Genomic DNA, 17,884 nt, shown 5'->3' with positions numbered 1-17,884 from the left:
TTCAAACTGACACTATCCCAAATTCTACAATATTTTGTATTACTAGAAGTCAGTCGAAAAAATGTCTCCAGAAGTAGTAATCTTTTCTTTAAAGAACTGTAAACAAGATACGTTAAATCCATATGATCAAAGTTCACATTTTAAAATTGTCATGGTTTGAGCTCAAACCCAGGACAACAATCTAAAACTCAGCAACTGTACTGGTGATCCACAATGTCACAGACTGTATCAGTTGGAAATACTAATGTTGATTTTAGATTCACTTTTCATGACAAGAATTGCACTAAACATGAAGACTGCAAGAGTCTTCGGGATTTATCATTTCAGGAAAACCTAATAGTCTTTGAAATGTTACCTTTTTGTTCCATGCACCAGTATGAAGGACTGTATTTTAATGTATTTCTGTAAAAAAACAGCCACTAAAATGACAAAGTGTCAGTTAAATTTCAAAAACAACAATACATTACTTACTACAGGGGACCTCTTGGGAAGACCAAAACCTTGCACTTTTATTTTGTATCAAGGAATCAACCAAGGTCATATTCTAAAATTCTGGAATATTGTGCAGTCATGGTTTGCTAAGAAGACAAGAGATATTCAGAGTCTAATGCTCCTTTGTCCAAGTTAAGACTCACCTTCTTTCAGTGCTTTATCCATGTTGTGAGAAATGACCACTCTCCTTGATTGGACTGAATCATGGGAGCTCCCAGACCAATTACTCTGAAATTCAAAGAGAACATTCATCATAAGAGAAAGGAATAAACCAAAAATGACAGAAGAAATAAAACTGGAATTCAAGGTGACAATACTATATAATCCAGGTTTTATACAAACACTGTCACCCCATATGATTAAAACAGATGAGTGTTAGTTGTCTATGAGGTTATTATACATCATTTGTTAACCACGCTTACCCACTGTTGTGTATCATACACCGTACAACTTGCCAAATTATCTTAATGTTGGGGTTTTTGGTAGAAAGGAGCTGTATCCATTTGCAATTCAATGCATTGAGAATAGGACATGCATTTAATAAAACACCTGGTACTCTTCTATTCAGCACTTTCACAGCTTTTAAAATCTCCAAGAGATAGGTCAATAGGAAATATAACATCTTTACAACCTACTGTCACAATGTCATTTAGGCTCATTAACCTCTTTTTTAAAAAAGCAAAGCCCTTACATCTCCTACAGTAATTTTGGTTCACATCTTTTTGGGCTTCTTTCTTCAAAGACCTTTCTGGCTGCTGCATTTTAAGCTGCTGTACTATACAAACATTTATCTATATTAGAGTATTACCTCTTACAGTGTCCAACAGGTGGACAGAGAAACATTTTTCAGGGTGTAGACAAAATGCTGTTTGTATATAGAAATGAGCGTAATTCAAATCAGAAATAGAAATTGTCCCCACTGCTACTCAGCTTACATCACCCCCCTTGATGGGAGCTCAGACTCTCCTCAGAAACAACCCAATCCCTCCAACATTCACCAAATAGAGAATAAGCAAGCAGCATAAACTTGAAGAGGGGTTTAAGTAAAAACACTCTTTAATGTTTTTAAAGGTAGTATGCCATTATTTCAGCGAATTTGCAGGCTAGTAGTGTATTTTGGTGTAAGATGTTCTCCTTCTACTGCAGATACATGCACGTAGAGTCTAATATAAAGCATGTCTAATGGGATACAGATGCAGGAGTCTAAGCACTACACAAACAGTAAAATAAAGCTGTTCAGACTCTCTCACACCTAACACACAGCATTTCTATGGATACTTTCAGGCCTCGAGTGTGCTCCTTTCACCCACAGTTAATTTGTTCCATCTTCTGGGTGAGTGCAGCAGAACTCCCTACACTTCTTCCTCCAGTTGCTACTCTGAGACCACAGCCGTGCTCTTCCAGCCGTTATCTGCCCCCTTGACAACACTATCAATGGCACGAGCGGCAAGATTTCAGCATGTTTGCCTCCATTTGCAGCCCTTCTTACTATCAAAACTATAGTTAAGGAGGGGTAAAACCAGAGTATTATCTGATTAGTGACCCACTACAGATTTTCATGGTCCCCTTTTACCTGAATCTGATTTTATCATGAAGCTGGTAAAAGCTTAAGACATACGCACCTAAATGGCTGCAGAAAGTATTTCTGTTGTTTGGAAGAACAACTAACACAATATTTATAAGGCTCCAATGCATCACCTCTGACTGCTAATGTTGTCGTGCTTTGTCCACACAAAGCTGTGTTAATGCTAGTCACACAATTACTTCAGGATTTTTCCGCTTCATTTGCAGAAGGAAATAGGATGATTCATAACCACTCCAATTTAAAAAGAGACAGACTCACAGAGACATTAAACATCCCAAATACATTTGGGGAGGAGGAAGGGATTCAGAAAGCCCTATTAAGCAAAGTCGCTCAGATCTTTATGTGAAGAAAGAGCTCCTGAACATGAGGCTACAATTCTGCGAAGCTCTATGCACAACATAGTCCATCTTCCTCGACGCTCACACTAGCTTGGGTATCCTACAAGACTAATCCTTCTGTTAAACTGAGTCATACCTGCATAGAGGTCGGTAACCTCAAGCCCATAACTTAGGCACCAGCAGTTCTCATTTGTACATAGTTTGCAGGAAGGGTTTTTCAGGGCCTAAAGCATCAGCAGGCGCTCTCAAGAAGCACTAGCCAAACTACTCCTTTCAAAACTAGTTTAAACACAAGCTGAAATAAGAAAATTATAAATGCTGAACTCTTGCCTCTCTACCTGCCTCAGTTTAGGACTTATTTACAGACGGGGGGGGGGGGATGGGAAGACCTTCAGAGGGGATCCACAGTTGCAAGTAGCAAGTAGCTTGCTCCACATCACCACACTATGATTCAATCTACACAATTCCACAAAGCAGGAACTGATCCTTTTACGTTTCAATCCTGAACACCCACATTAAGAACATGGCAGACTATTATTGCCCCAGTGAAATGCTGCCTTTTAAAGACGCAGATACAAACTTACATTTCAGGTTGCAAGAATATATTTCATTGAGAGTGTCCTCTACAGTTGGTGCTTTTGGCTTTTGAAAGGCACCAGCTTTTAATTTTAAAAAGAAGGAGTAACATTGGTGTTTAGCATGGAGAAGTTCAAGACAGACAAATGATCAAAAATAAATTAAAAGGTAAGAAGTGAATATCACCACTAGCAATGGCAATTCTGCTGCTGCACAAATGTAATCGCTGAAGGGCAAAGGAAGATACACAATATACTGGATATTGAGAAGCTTTCCGTACTCATACAGGTATTGCATACAACACCATGAACAGTCAGAGAAAAGCAGAGAGCAAGAAACATTCCTTGTTTAAAAACAAGGTTTCAACTTTGTTTAAAAACAAATTTTCAAAAACAGATGAGGATCTAACATTTGAATAAATATGAATGTTTAAATGCATTGGAGTGATGTTGGTTGGGTTAGTTCAGGGTTAAGAAAACAGTTCAGGGGAGACCTTATTGCTGTCTCCAGCAACTGAACAAAAAGGTATGGAGAGGAAGGAGCCAGACTCTTCTTGCAGATGCACAGGGCAAGAGGCAAGATTGCAACACAGGAAATTCCCACCACTTACAAGGCAAAACTATTTTAATTATGAGGCTGGTCAAATACCAGAAGGGGGGGCGCTGAGAGGCTGTGGAGTCTCCATCCTTAGAGATACTCAAACCTCGACAGGAGAAAGCTTGAACAACTTTACCTAGTTGGACCCACTCTGAGCAGGAGAGTGGACTAGATGCCCTCCAGACATAGTTTCCAACCTGAACTATTCTGTGATACTTGATAATATTTCAGAGGACAGATAATTTAATTTAGTGACTGATAATGGATCAGATCTCAAATTGCCTTCTCTAAAACAGCTGCTCAAACTCCTTTTTTTTGCAGAATCAAGTCTTAAGTCTTGTTAGCTTAGATCTGCTTTTAGAAAATTATCTTTCTGTGACAACAATAATGATGAATTAACTAAAAAAAAAAAGAAAACCTAAAAACCTAACAGGCACCCCTGAGTTGCCTGACATAAAGCAACAAACACCATAAAACAGTAACAGCCTGGTAACACAGGTTTACCAGCACCTGTGATAACAGAAGGGTTTCAGAAAACTCAATCCAAACTCAGCTTTAACAGCTGAGAGAATAAAAAATCCAGCAGATTTCACTAGAAGATCTTCTACCCCCCCCCCCCCCCCCCCCCCCCCCCCGCCTCAAGTCAGATGGAGGATGTATGCAGAGAACAGGTTCAGCTAGAAAGCCTAGACTTGAATGTGTTTTCACATTTTTCTTCATGTCGCTCATCTAAAGGAAAATAGTGCTACATTTCATGGAACAGTTGGCATAACCCTGAATGAGCCGAACATGTTCGTAAATGGATTTCACACAGCTCAATGATCTAGCTTAGATGTTCTTTTATACTGATTAAAACCTGGTATGTTCCCTTTAGTCCTGACTTGCACAATCACAGCCCAAAAATCGGGCTCTACTCCATATAATTTATTGTTGAAGAATGGCAGAAACCAAACTGAAACCTAAGTAAGACTTGACAAAATTACTTTAAGCAGTAAGGGTGGAGAACATTTGGAAAGCACATGCAAAGAATGAGGTTGCTAACAACAGGGAGGCCTGTTTCCTGAAACAGTTTAAGTTTTCCCCAATTTTGACTTTGTTTACAGGCTGAAAAAAAGGATGTGTGTATTTCCTGGAGACTTCTAAATAATACTCTCTGTTTGATACTTTTGAGAATAACTTAATAGGCAGACAACAACTCTCTGAAAGGCCCAGAAAAAAAACTCAAGGCTGGCATTGAGCCTGAAATTTTGTCTTAGGTTCATCTCCTACAGATGTAAAAAGTTAATGTCATTTACTGGTTTAAACAATTTAAGTAATTTAAAATTCGTTTTGAAGAAAACAATAAATGTTAAATAATAAAGAATTAAGAAGGAATTTCAACAACCCCGCTGAATAAATGGCAAAGCACAAGAAACACAGGAGAATCTTCCACTATCAAGAAACCCATCTGCAACACTCAGTCATCAAATGCGTTTCTTAAAACATAGCAGCAGAAAGCCAGTCACATGCTACAGGCTCGCCACACACAGACTTACTTTGCCATGGAATTAAAGCCAGAAACAGAGAAAAATTAATAATTATTTCTATTACCTTAACTCAATTGCGACAAAACTAAAACAGAGCTCAGGACAGATCCCACAATATAAATGTGCATTGTGCATGAGACACCCAGTTTAATCACTGATCTAAAAGGTAAAGATTGTATCTAATTCAGCATACAAAACCTATCCAGTTACTCACAGCTACTTGCTCCACCCATTGTTGCCCTATTAAACTTTCTTCTTTTCTTTGTAAAACAAACATCAGGCTGGACTTTGATGAGAGCCACAGATTCAAATAATACTTCACTGAACTCTCCATAAAGTCAGATTTAACTGATCTGGATAAATGTTTTCTTATAGCAGAAATATTACTTCAATTTACGATGCAAAAATAAATAGTCACAAAAGTTAAAATTTTTAATTAATAGCTATAGTTCTATTTTAGATTACAAAGCAAATATGTATGTGTCACATTAAGCATTAATCTACATATACTAAGGGGTACTATAACTACTAATTTAAAAATCAACATACTTAAAGCACATTAATCCTATTATGTTAAGCATCATTGTCTCAGTAACTATTTTATAATATCAGCATACCTTATTTCCACTAACATAGTAGCTTCTGGAACATGTAAACTGTGTTTATTAATATGGGGATCTTCCATCTTAAATGTTCCATGTTCAAAACTGATTAAAGACTGTAGCGGTATAAAAACCTTATAACAAGAGCAGAACTTCCTTCACCTGAGATTTCATATAATACTAGATGGATAAGAATACGAAAATGAAACATTTCTCAGGTAGTATTTTCATTCCCATCAGTCCAGCTAAGAAATAATTAATAATTGCTAAATTAGCATTCAAATTTCGTCTCAGCAAGAAATACAGCATTGTTCTCTGCTGGGATCTTTAGTATTACCTTCAAAATAAATGCCTACATGAATTCTCAGGGTACCTGCACAGCCCCAGTCTACTGAACATCTCCACAATCTCCTTGTCTGTTAAAAACAGATAACAAGAACCTATAGCCTATTCTTCAAGACCAAAAGAGCCATGTGCTATGAAAAGTGAATTGCTGGCAAGCCAGAAAAACCTGCACAGATTCATGCCTCAGCTGCAGAGTCTCAGCTTGAAAAACAGAAACTCCCGTGTTGTCTATTGAGATGCCCTGCCCTCCCACATGACTTTTCACCATACAAAGGTAGGGTGTTCTTTTTAACAAAGCATCACAAAACATACAGAACAAATCCTCAACATTTATTTTATTAACGTTAGTTTGTTCTCTTTCACTGTGCGTGCTTAACAGTGGATAAAATGATACAGAATGACTAGTCATATAAACCCCCATGGGCACAACATAAACTTGTTCCCCTACACAATTTTTATTAATTTTTTTTTTTAAATCACTTAAAAAGTTGGCAGCTTAGGAAAGGATATAGCATTTGTCGTGGTTGGGGCTGGACTAGAGTTCCCGTTGGTCTGGCAGCGGGAGGAGCTGCAGCACCCTGAGACCCCAGGGGCTCCCCAGGCCCCAGTGCCCTCACCTGTGTGCGGGGGCGGGGGGAGCACAGCTGGAGGGCTGGGCCCCGATTGGCCGATAGTCCATGTCATGTGACCTTGTGCTCACTATATAAAGGCAGGAGTGGGCTGGGAGGGGCTCTCACTTCTGGGAGTGTGGCTGTGGGGCCTTGGTGTTGGGGATCGCTGGCCGGGAGCAGGCGGTTGGCAGGTGGTGAGCAGCTGTATGGTACATTACCTGCTGATACTGCTGTCAGCGTATTGTTGTTACTGTTCTCAAGCTGTTTTTATCTCAACCCGCGAGTCTCCCTTTGCCCCTCTGATTCCCTCCCCATTCCCAAATGAGGGGAGGGTGGGTGAGCGACTGTGTGGCGTTTAGCTGCTCACCAGGCTCAAACGATGACAGTATTCTACATAACTGCCTCTTCCTTGGGTAAATTTTGCTCCTTTCCTTTGCAGAGCACAAGGAACTGAGACCTGGCAGTAAGAAGGAACTTGATCAGATCTTATTTCCAGAATGTTTCTGATATATATTAGTACACTATTTTCAATCCCAACGTGTATCTCCAGCGCAAGATGCTTTCCTTCCTGACCTTATTACAGAGGTTTTGCTTCCACCTTTAGGACTCCCATGCCAGAGACCTGAACAGCAAGATCCTGATGAGCCCACCACCCATCCTTCTGACTGACTCAGCGAGGCTTGGCTATCAGGAGAAATGAACTAGCTACATACTTACATTGTCAGACATAAAACACTTCAAGTGAGAAACAGTCCCTACAAAGGTAAAAGCAGCCTGATTCACAGCAAAGTATGAAATGTCAATCTAGCACAATGTTGAGAAAATTAAATGTCAAGCACAATACAAATGCAGAGCTGAAGATGACACAGGATACAACAGTAGAAAACCAAAAGGGCTGTATGACAAGAAATCTCTAAATGTACATGATGGATAAAAGGCTGTGTGGAAAACTACGTCTGCTCAGCATTACAGAGTTATTAGACAAATAAGTGAGACATAGAGTCTGAAAAACATTTAATTTCCCGAGATCAGTTTCCTGTGAGAATAAAGTTATCACTTCAGTTATGCCTACAAGTAATCAACACATGCAGTACTGACAAAATTTCAATTCTGAAAAAGCTTATAAATCCCTAAGGATAACAGATATTCCACAGATCCCTAAGAATAAACTGTAGCAGAAATGTCTAAACTACAGGCCCCCTTAAACTATAATCGACTTTTTGTAATTCATGCAACATTCTCTTACATTTTAAAATATTCCTGAAATTAACAGGCAATGCTATGACAACTTTTCATTATTTTAATTTCAAAAATTGCCTGGTGGTAAATTTACCTGCATCATCATACACTGATTGTTAATCTGCCTGTATAAGAGAGAGCACTAAGAACAAAACTGTCAGACTCTCAGTTTTGTTAAAAACAAACTAAACTGAAATATATACTCTCCGTCCATAATCAACCAATAAATTAAAAGAATGGCTGTAGATTGGAATATTTGGTTGCAAGCCCAAGAGGACTGAAAACAAACATGACAGAAGTGCAGCAAGCAGAGACTGTAATGACTGGCAGAAGTAACAGCAAAAATCCTGCAATATCAGAGCTCTCAATATTCCCTAGTGGACCAGAGAATGAGACAAACTACAGAACATGCTTGGCTTTAAGTTGATAAAAACCCCATAAATGCTTTACGAAAACTTGCTAAGGTGTGAAGATCAAGACTGAAAGGAGCAAGGAAGTTTCTCCTGTCCCTCACAACTGCTCCAAACCGCTCATTACCTCAAGAACTGCTTTGCACCACGCTTGAAATTAATGCCCACTGATGGCAAGCCTTTCACTTCCTACAGCTGCTGGGAGTCCTGCGAGCTTGCCTTCATGAGCTTCGTCTGATAGCAAAAATCCAACGGTGAAGGAAAATAAAACTGTGTGTCCTTTCTCTCCACTTCCCTCATGTTCATCTAGAAAAGCAGACCAGTCAGATTGGATACCATGGCAGGTACTCAACCTAGGTTAAGTTGCCATCCCATCTGAACCACTCAGACAACTTCCAATAACCTCACTACTCATCCTCCTATGGCTTAAACAAAAACCAGTACTAAATTTCAGGATCCAGAGATTTCAATGATTACCTGATCCAATGAGAAAAGATTTACCCATCCTTTCCCATTACTGCCAGATACACAAGAAGTCCACATTCAAGGATGAAACAAGCCTTTAGGAACATAAAGCAGAGTCACATGTCTTCCTCAGGTCAGAAATGGAGAGCTACTAAACAGAAGTGAACAAGAGTGACCAAATATGTCAGGAGCTGAGTTTTAAAGAAATACTCAAAATCATTGGCAACTGTTAATCGTAGGAAACTAAAACCAGGACATTAGAAGCATTGTACCCTTTTCTCTGGAAAAAAAACCCACGGTTTTTATCTTTCTGTTAGTGCTGCAAGATAGACTAGGTAGATCATTCTCTACACAGAGTATCATCCATTTAATCTGAATTTGAAATACACCATTTAAATCTAATACACTAATCCTTGTTTTTTGCGTTATTTTCATGAAGTTGATAACTCACCTCTATTATTCAGAGGTTTTGCTTTGAATTGGAGTCAAAACACTATGCTGAAAAGAAAACTCTGTTCTGCCAGGTTTTTTGGCAGAGAATCAACTCACACTGGAAATGTGAGAAAAAGCATTCTCCTTCCCCTTCCCACTAACTTGGTTAACATGGTTTTGCGTATGAATCAAAGCCATGTCCTCTACAACCACACAAGTCAACAGCAGTGTAGGGAGCAAGCTTGAATTTAAAAAGGTGACGCATGTTCTAACCAGGGCTGTATTTGGTATGAGCAAGTTCACTGACACCTGAAAAGTAAAAATCCCCTTTGAAACAGACATTTTTACAAAACTACAATTGGGTCATTATGCCTTTTTGCTGGCTTGCATTTTGTTGTCCTCCTTCAGCACAAGTAATCTTGCCCTAAAACAGCTCCTGACAAGTGCTGAAAAATACCTGAAAATAACATAATGTACAATTTCAAGGTGTCATTCTATTTCCACTATTTCAATACTAACAGAAATGATTTATCAGTATTATTGATACCTTCAAGTACTTAAATTAATAAGTAAAACAATATTATAGTTGCCTGTACAACTCTCTTCCCTTCTCTTTCTAGTGAAAATATAAAAGAATACTGAAGAAACACAAAGCTTTATGTGGAAGCCAGAAGTCTGCCCAGATATACCTTGTGATCAGAGCTCTCGCATACAGGAAGACTATGTTCAAAGCACACCTCATCATGGGGAGGATATAAACTGCACACCTTGCTTTGTGATTCCCTGCAGGTTTCACAGGTTCTTGCCAAGATACCCAACTTCAGCAGAAAGTCTTCACCTTTCAAGTCCCAAAGGGGTTACACAAACAATATTTAGGACAAAGAACAGCTTCGCATTTGGAAAGATGGCCTCTCTCGTAGCAAGTTCAAGCAAAATGAAAAAAGGCATACACCTTGCTCTTCTGAAGTCTCAACCTGCAACACAGCACTTCCTCACCCAAGTTATTCACTTGCATCAACAGGTTCATGAAAATCAACATCCCTGGTGCTCAACCTGATAAGTGCTTGCAGAATTGAGAACTTACAAAAATTCTCTCTTTTCAACACAGGATAAAGAACACTATCCAAGTCCCTTTGAAGTTTATCAAGAGTACTCCCACTCACTTTCCAAGAGCAGAACCTGACTCTCACTAGAGTAAATATTTATTACTGAATACTTAGTGTTTCTTCATTTGTTAACCCCCAATGTGAAAATTGCTCAAGGAATGAGAAATGAACTTATCTGTTCATATACGTATAACACATGCAGAGCAAGACACGAGCCATAAAACTCTTCAATTAAAAAAAATTTTTTTTTTTTTAAATTAGTAGGCCAACAGAGGGTTCCTCCCTATTCTTGAGGAAAAGAAGCAACAAGGCTGAAGAAATTTTAGCTTTACAGTCATCCTACTACTGGCTCCCAGAAAAGAAAAGACTGCTAGCAGGATCATAAGGCTCTATGAAAAATGGGACAGTAACAACTGAATGATAAAGCAGCAGTGTAAATACAAAAGGATGTATAATAAAAAGATTAATCTACAAATTTTTCAAAGATAAATGTATGGTGGAAACTGCAAGAAACATTTTAGTGAATGGCCTATTCTTATACACATTGCCTGTATATATACCCTTATTTTCTTCACCTACATGTTGCTGAAGCACCAATTAGGAAATCTGCTAAGCATATACAAAATTGTGTTCAGAAAAGGTATGTCAAGGACCTTTGCAGCCTTGAAGCCATTTTGTATCAAAAGTAAATCAACAAAACTGTAAACTGAAGGCATGAGAAACCCAAATAATATGCCTGGAATTAGAGCTTCTAAGTAGAAAGGGTAAAGTACCTCACTCCTTTTTTGACAGCCCCTTTCATACAAGCCAGGTTAAATTTTGAGAACAGAGCAAAGAGGAAGGAAAGAAAAATTTTAACTGTATCAGGGAGAGGGGTAAGGAAACAATCCCAGAGAAAGGGTTGCAGCAGGTACTGCTGCTTTAGCAGTGACTTTTAAATACTAGATTTCAATTTCCTTCTGAAACAACAAACACATAGCACAGAGCTACAATAAACCCAAACACCATATACTACCCCCCACAAAGCAAGAGCAGGTGTTCACTATCTACATATATGAATCCAATGGAGGGACACAAAAGGAGAACACATCTTGAAGAGAAATAGGCAGTAACATACCATAAAAAGAAAGCGCATATGGTATAGCAAATGAAGTGACTGTATTTGTCTCTGGACAGCTGTAGTTTCACTCCTGTTCAGTGGGCTTGTGTATTATGTTTTTCACAAAGGGGGAGAGAAAGAAAGCAATATTTTTTTTTTTCTTCAATTCTCAGCTTCCCAAATTAAACTGGTTTTCATTCTTTGGCTGTTCCATAAATCTGAAAGTTGCTTCTCATGGCAGCAGCAGCAGGGAGATTTCAGTTATTAAGCTTAATATGATGAATTTTTTGTGCTATGTATACAATACATTCTCCTAAAAGTAAATTAACACACATCCAAATGTTCAGGTAAGTATACCAGCACATAAATGCTACTGGGGCTATGGCATTATCAGTGAAATATTTAATCTTGCAAATCTGAAGGCAATGGCAATTTATTACTGATGCATTTTTCTTTTTTTTTTTTTTCATTTGATATAAGATAGTCAAATGTTGCAATACAAAAGCATATAGTCCTTTACTACTCATGCATTTAATACACATTTTTTCCCCAGCATTCCTATGATAAAAGCCAACTGAACTATCCCTAGCTGTACCCACGCAATGCACTACCTACAGGACAGGTACTTTCTGCTTGTCACTTCTTGACTTTGTGCGTTACATCTTCTCACTTCCCCATTTCCCACTTCTAATGCTTGTACACACTATTTATTCCTCACTCCCTTCAAAAAGCTGAGTATGACATCACATCTTCAAAGCAAAGAGGATTTTAAAAAAGTCTACCGATAAGACAAAAGGAGCATCACACACACACACCCTGACACAAATAGATCCTGAATGCACCTCCGAGAGTTGTATTATTCACCGAAGCCACCAGCCCCCAGCCAAATGATCCCTTCTAATGACAACACTGTCCTGCCAGTTTCTATCACACGCAGGCCTGTAAAAACGTATTGCTTTGCAAACACAGGCTCTTTGCCTCCCTAGGTCAAAGTATGAAGGAATTAAACACTTCAGCAGGTCGTTAGCTGATCTGATTGGCAAGACAGGACAACCAACTATATCAGCAAGTGAGTTCTAACAGGTTCCCTGCCCTGCCAGCACCCTCTGCTTTCTGCAAATTCAGCTGCATCGACCGCAGCCCCAGAAACACAGAAGTGACAGCATTATTTATTCGCTGCTAACAAGAAGAGTACATGTACTAAATGTAATGAACTGGGTCACCAGAACAGCTAAGCTGTACACCAAAGGGGCACAAATTATGCTCCTTTCTCATTGTAGAGCGCTCAGGTATCCTGCGTGACACTACCGAAGTGAAACTGCACTTAAGTGGTGCCATCCCCTGCTGCAGCACTTCATGGACTAACACTCCCCACTAAGGTCTGAAAATCACCCCTGCGACCCACGGGCAGAGCAGGAGTGCAGGCAGATCCTCATTTCCAGCAGCAGTTTTTCAGGCCTGTCTAGGATCACCTCTGGAACACTGTCTGATGTGATGGGGGGGCAGGGGCATGGATAGGAGTTAAGCTATTTTGACTAGCACCTATAGTCAGTCTCCAAAAATCTTGTGCTACCAGTCCCGTTGAGAAGAAACAAAAAAATACTCCTAAGCAGCAAGCTACAAAGAGGTCATGAACATGAATTAGTACGTTTTAGAAGACATACAGAAAATAAATTTATCTTTCGCATAGAGATCTGCTGTAGTGGTTTAAGAAGACGCTGGCATTTCCTCGAGGCATTATGATAACGCTATCTAAAGCCGCCCAACTTCAAAGCACGCATTTAAGCAACGCTACGCCGGCTCTCTGAGGACGTCTCCCTCTTTTACTCATGACATTTCAACTGAAGGAGCAGAAAAGGACTTGATACACAGCCAACAATTTGCCGTGCGAGCGATCCCGCCACCCGAAGGTCCCTTCCAGAGCAAAGGCTTAGTTTTTCCTGCCCTCTCGCCACCCTCCGCCGCAGCTTTTCCCACTTCAAGCCCCGACGAGCGGCGGAGCGCGGCCAGGCAGCTGCGGCCGCCGGAGGACAGCGGGGCAGCGGGTTGGGGTGTCCCGGGGCCGCGCCACCCCCGTCCCCCTCCTCCCCGCTCTCCCGCCGGCGGGAAGGGGAGGGCGCGCCGCCGGCTCCGCCGCCGCCGCCCGGCTCCGCTCCTTTCCGCTCCCCTCCCGCCACTTACCCCCGCGACCCGCAGGACCGGTGCTGCGGCGGCGAATTCCGGCGGCGGCAGGCGGCGGCGGCCGCGACACAGCAGGACGATCAGGGCGCCCAGCGCGGCGGCGGCGGCGGCGCAGCCCGCGTAGAGAGCGAGGCGGAGCAGCAGCAGGGCCAGGCACGGCGGCCCGCCGCCCCCCGCCTCGGCCCGCTCCTGCCCCAGGTGGACGACGGACACGGCCAGCAGCCCCAGCCCCGCCGCCAGCACGAAGCGGGACGAGCCGGGATCCTCGTCCTCCTCGTCTTCCGCCGCCGCCTCCTCCTCGCCGCCGCCGCCGCCGCCGCCAGCCACAGCGGCGGCCGCCGGGGCGCTGCGGCGGCCGGCCTCGCCGCCGGGGCCGTGCGAGCCCGGCGGGCCGGGGGCGGCGGCCGCCGCCGGCTCGGGCAGCCCGGCCGTGCTGCTAGCGCTGTCGGCACCGGGGAACATGCTGCTCCTGGCGCCGCTGGGAACAAGAGCATCTCCCGCCGCGGCAGCCCCCTGCGAAGGTCGCCGCTCCCGGGCCGCCCCCCCTCCTTCTCCTCCTCCTCCGCCGCCGCCTCCTCCGCCGCCCGCCGCCGCCACTGGCACCGCTGCGGCCGCCGGGGGAGCCGGAGCTCATGCCCGGCGGCAGGCGGATGCGCGGCGGCCCGGCCGCTTCCTGGCGGCAGCGCTGCCCGCCGGTGGGCGGCGGGAGCCGAGCAGCCGCGGCGGCAGCCGGAGAGGCCCCGCCGCTCCGCCCGGTGTCCGGCAGGGGGAGAGGGACGGGGAGGAGGCGGGGGCGGTACCGGGCACATGTGCGCCAGCCGCGCCGGGGCCTGCCCGCCCTGCGCCGGGGCCTGCCTCGCGGGGCTCCGCCGGTGGCGGGGCGCGGAGGCATCGCCGCGGAACGGCCGCGCTGGGGCGAAGCGGACAGGGGAAGGTGCCTCCCCGCCGGCTGCGGTGCGGAGCCGGATCCCGGCGGAGAGTTACCGGGAGCCCTTCTGCCGCGGGCAGCCCGGCAGAGCTCGGGGGCAGCAGCCCACAGGCCGCGGGTCGCCCGGTGGGGCCCCGGGTGGTCTGGCTGCAGCACCGAGGCCTGAGCTCAGGACAAAGCTCTGGCTTGGGGCATCTCGGAAGTCCAGACCCCTTCTGAGCGAGCAGAGGATGCACCCCTCTGCCTGCACCCCGCTGATCCCAGGGTGTAGGCACCCTTTTGCCTACACCCCGCTGATGGAGTCCATAAATAACTGGGTTTCGGAAATGAAAAGGTGATAGACCAGCGATTGAAATGACACCACAGTGATTCTGCAAGACCCAGCCCCAGGACCCCAAAGGAGGCCTCCCGTCACTTCCCCTCCCTCCGCTGGTCTGATGGCCGGTAACGGCATGTGGCAGATGCAGAGACCAGGAATTCCTTGTACGGCAAAAGCCTTGCCGGAGTTCAGCCGTGCTGGGGATGCACGCTCACCTTGCCATAGGCGGGTGCCATTATAGCCCCTCTGAAGTTGCAGGATTATAGCAGCCACAGCCGAAGCAGGAGGCCTTGAGCTCTTCAGAGTCAGAGCAACGGGTAACATTTTCCTTAAGGAAGCCAGACTCTGCAAGAGTGGATTTACAAGCGTTTACTCAAGAGCTTCCTTTTAAGGGCAGATATCCCACGAAGAAAGTTAAGCACTGTACGAGTATTCACAGCTATTGAGATTTCCGGGAAGAACTTTTCAGATTGCCGCTACTGTGGTGGTCTTAATGTGCAAGACAGCCCTGAATGTTATCTTTTAAGCAACAGCTATTGGTGCTGAGGTTGGAGTCCTCAATTTATTAGGGTTCTGTAAAACTTCTGTAAAAAAGTTACTTCTATAAAATGAATGATACTACCCTGATGAAGAGAAGGTATGAATACCAAGGCCCTACTCCTGGCGAATGTTTACATTTCCATATAACTTCAGGAACGCAACTAGCACTGTTTTAAAAACAGACACTAAACTTCCCTGTGCTTCTGCGACACTAAGCAAGCCAAGGCACTGAGCATGAATAGTACAGGTGTCCTAAAAGGTTCGGTTACAGCCCTGCCCCTGCACTGTAAGGGGGCCTCGGGTGTTGGCTCACGGTGCAGAGCTGTGGTGGAAACGAGCATGGTACAGGCTAGTCAGGATTTGAAATTACAACAAATGTTGTATTCCACCACAGTATTTTCTAAGCTAGTTCTAACCTAACCCACAGGGTCTGATGGCATGGCCTGACTTGTATACTAAATTGTTTCCATATATACATGCTTTTATCTATTAGAGATTTGCAGTGTATTTTCTTAGGTCCCGTGTTAGTCACTGATCAAAAGAGACACTGCTTAATCTGATCCAAAGTCCTTACAGTAACTTAAATATCATTTTATTATACAGTTTATTCTATTTGGTGGATATTAAATTGCACAAGGACCTTTTAAATGCCAGCTCAGACCATTCACAGTGTCCAAAACTGATTATTTAAGTAATGTCTCCAATGTGATTAAAGGTGAAAATCATCATAACAGCGAAAATATTATTGCAATGACCATTCCCATGCAAACTACCATGTGCCAAAACATCCTGATGCTTCATCAAAGGCCTTGGGGACCAAGGTTCTTTCAATACACCTGATTGTTAAGACCAACAGAGAGATTCTTGCATAGTCTGAAATCTCTGGGTTAGGCCCAACATTCCAGAAGGTTTCCTGTATTTTTTTTATTCTCATCAGGTAGAAAACAAAAAGCAAAGATTCATCTCCCAGCACACTTTATTCCTCAAAGATTTCAGAAAATACAAGGCTTTGGACTGAGCTCAAGATCTATTCTGGGATCTTAATAAAGATTCACACAAGAAACCAGAGTGCGTAGAGACCTACTGCAAATGCATTCAGGAAACTGGCTTGGCCTCTGTCAAAACTACTTAAGGGAACTGAATTTTTAAATTAACCTGAAGCAGAGCATGTAATGTTGTTAGTCCTGTGTAAACAGAGATTATTTTCTTATTAGAGTATTAATTCTCAGAAGTGGAGAGGAAGATAAAAAAATAAACCTACCTGCAGTAACTGTTTAGTCCTGCAGTGCTTACGCACAAAAGCAGTTGTCTGAATGAGTAATCCCACCAATTTTAGCTAGGATTTACACACCATACCCTGAATTAGATATGTCTAAATCAACTCAAGTGTGTATCCATAGAGCTAGAGGGAGATTTGATTGTTTTTCTTTTAGTTTTTAATAAGATTCTATGACTTTTCAACCTGAGGTAGAATTCCTAATATTTTACATGACATCCTAACTCCACTGAAGTCAATGGCAATTTTCAAATTTACTTCAGTGTTACTTGAGCTTCCCCTTTTGTACTTTACAAGTTACTTTTCTGTACAAGACAGAAAAACTTAAGAGGTCAATTTTCTGAACTGGGGGTTATTTTATTCCCTTTCTGCAAATATTTACTGAGTCATGGAACTAGTTTATAAGAGATTCCAACTCTACCTTATTCTAGCATTACAGCAAATATCTTTCCTACCAAGATGATACTACTTTAATCTTGGTTTAAAACAGAAATGATGTGTGATTTGGGGGAAGAGTCAGCATCTTCACTTTTTTCCTTTGAGCTAGGAGTATAATCTACCTGTTTATAACATATCCTAGACAAAGCCCCACTGGTCTGAATACACATTTACATCTGTCTTTAGTGACAATCTTGCAACTTTCACCTTCACAGTACTGCAAACTTTAAATTTCAATAAATTTGCACCTCTAAAATGTTTAGACAAGCTTAAAATTAATACTTTCCTAAAGTTTTTTTCACCTAAAAGTTTTACTTTCTGATTTGTAAGCCATTCTGGCTCAGATCAGATTGCTATAAAGGTTAGTGATTTACCACTCCACATTTGAAATAGAAATCTATAGGCAAAAAAAAAAAAAAAAAGATGTGTAAAGTGCATAGTTAGTTTATATTTTTATACTCACAACTTTGAATGAATTACGTGCTTTTTTATAACTGCTGTGGTGCTGCATTGTACTTACAGTCATGTTAAGAGTTTATAGAAATGCCTAAAAGCCTGTCGGGCACAAAACCCAGTAGTGCCTGTCAACTTATAAACCTGGTGGTATGGAAGAGTGATCACTAACACTATTAGAAACAATCATAGGAAAGAGAGAAACCAAACTTACTGAGTATTGGATGCTGTTGATTTCATGAACATAGCTAATAGAGCAGGAGGAAAGGAGATTGTTATACTTCTCAGTATCTTAAATTTTATTTGACACCTTTCAAGAAACTCAG

The 17,884-nt window shown here is 42.5% G+C and overlaps 1 protein-coding gene across 2 annotated transcripts in view; it reads right to left on the bottom strand.

Annotated features, from left to right (window-relative positions):
- Positions 1–14,374, bottom strand: part of SNX25 (sorting nexin 25) — an 86,627-nt gene extending 72,253 nt beyond the window's left edge. The window contains exons 1-2 of one of the 2 annotated variants that reach the window (XM_042807576.1): positions 13,605–14,374; positions 636–720 (exon numbers count right to left, since the gene is read on the bottom strand). In XM_042807576.1, coding sequence (XP_042663510.1) covers positions 636–720; positions 13,605–14,066 — 547 coding nt within the window. In that variant the 5' untranslated portion in view covers positions 14,067–14,374. The remainder of the gene's footprint in view (positions 1–635; positions 721–13,604) is intronic. The other variant, XM_042807575.1, reaches the window with a different exon arrangement.
- Positions 14,375–17,884: the final 3,510 nt, after the last annotated feature.

The sequence above is a fragment of the Tyto alba genome, unplaced genomic scaffold (assembly GCF_018691265.1).
Source record: "Tyto alba isolate M040663 unplaced genomic scaffold, T.alba_DEE_v4.0 Super-Scaffold_6, whole genome shotgun sequence".
Taxonomy (NCBI): domain Eukaryota; kingdom Metazoa; phylum Chordata; class Aves; order Strigiformes; family Tytonidae; genus Tyto; species Tyto alba.
This window is presented reverse-complemented; position numbering and strand designations above follow the sequence as displayed.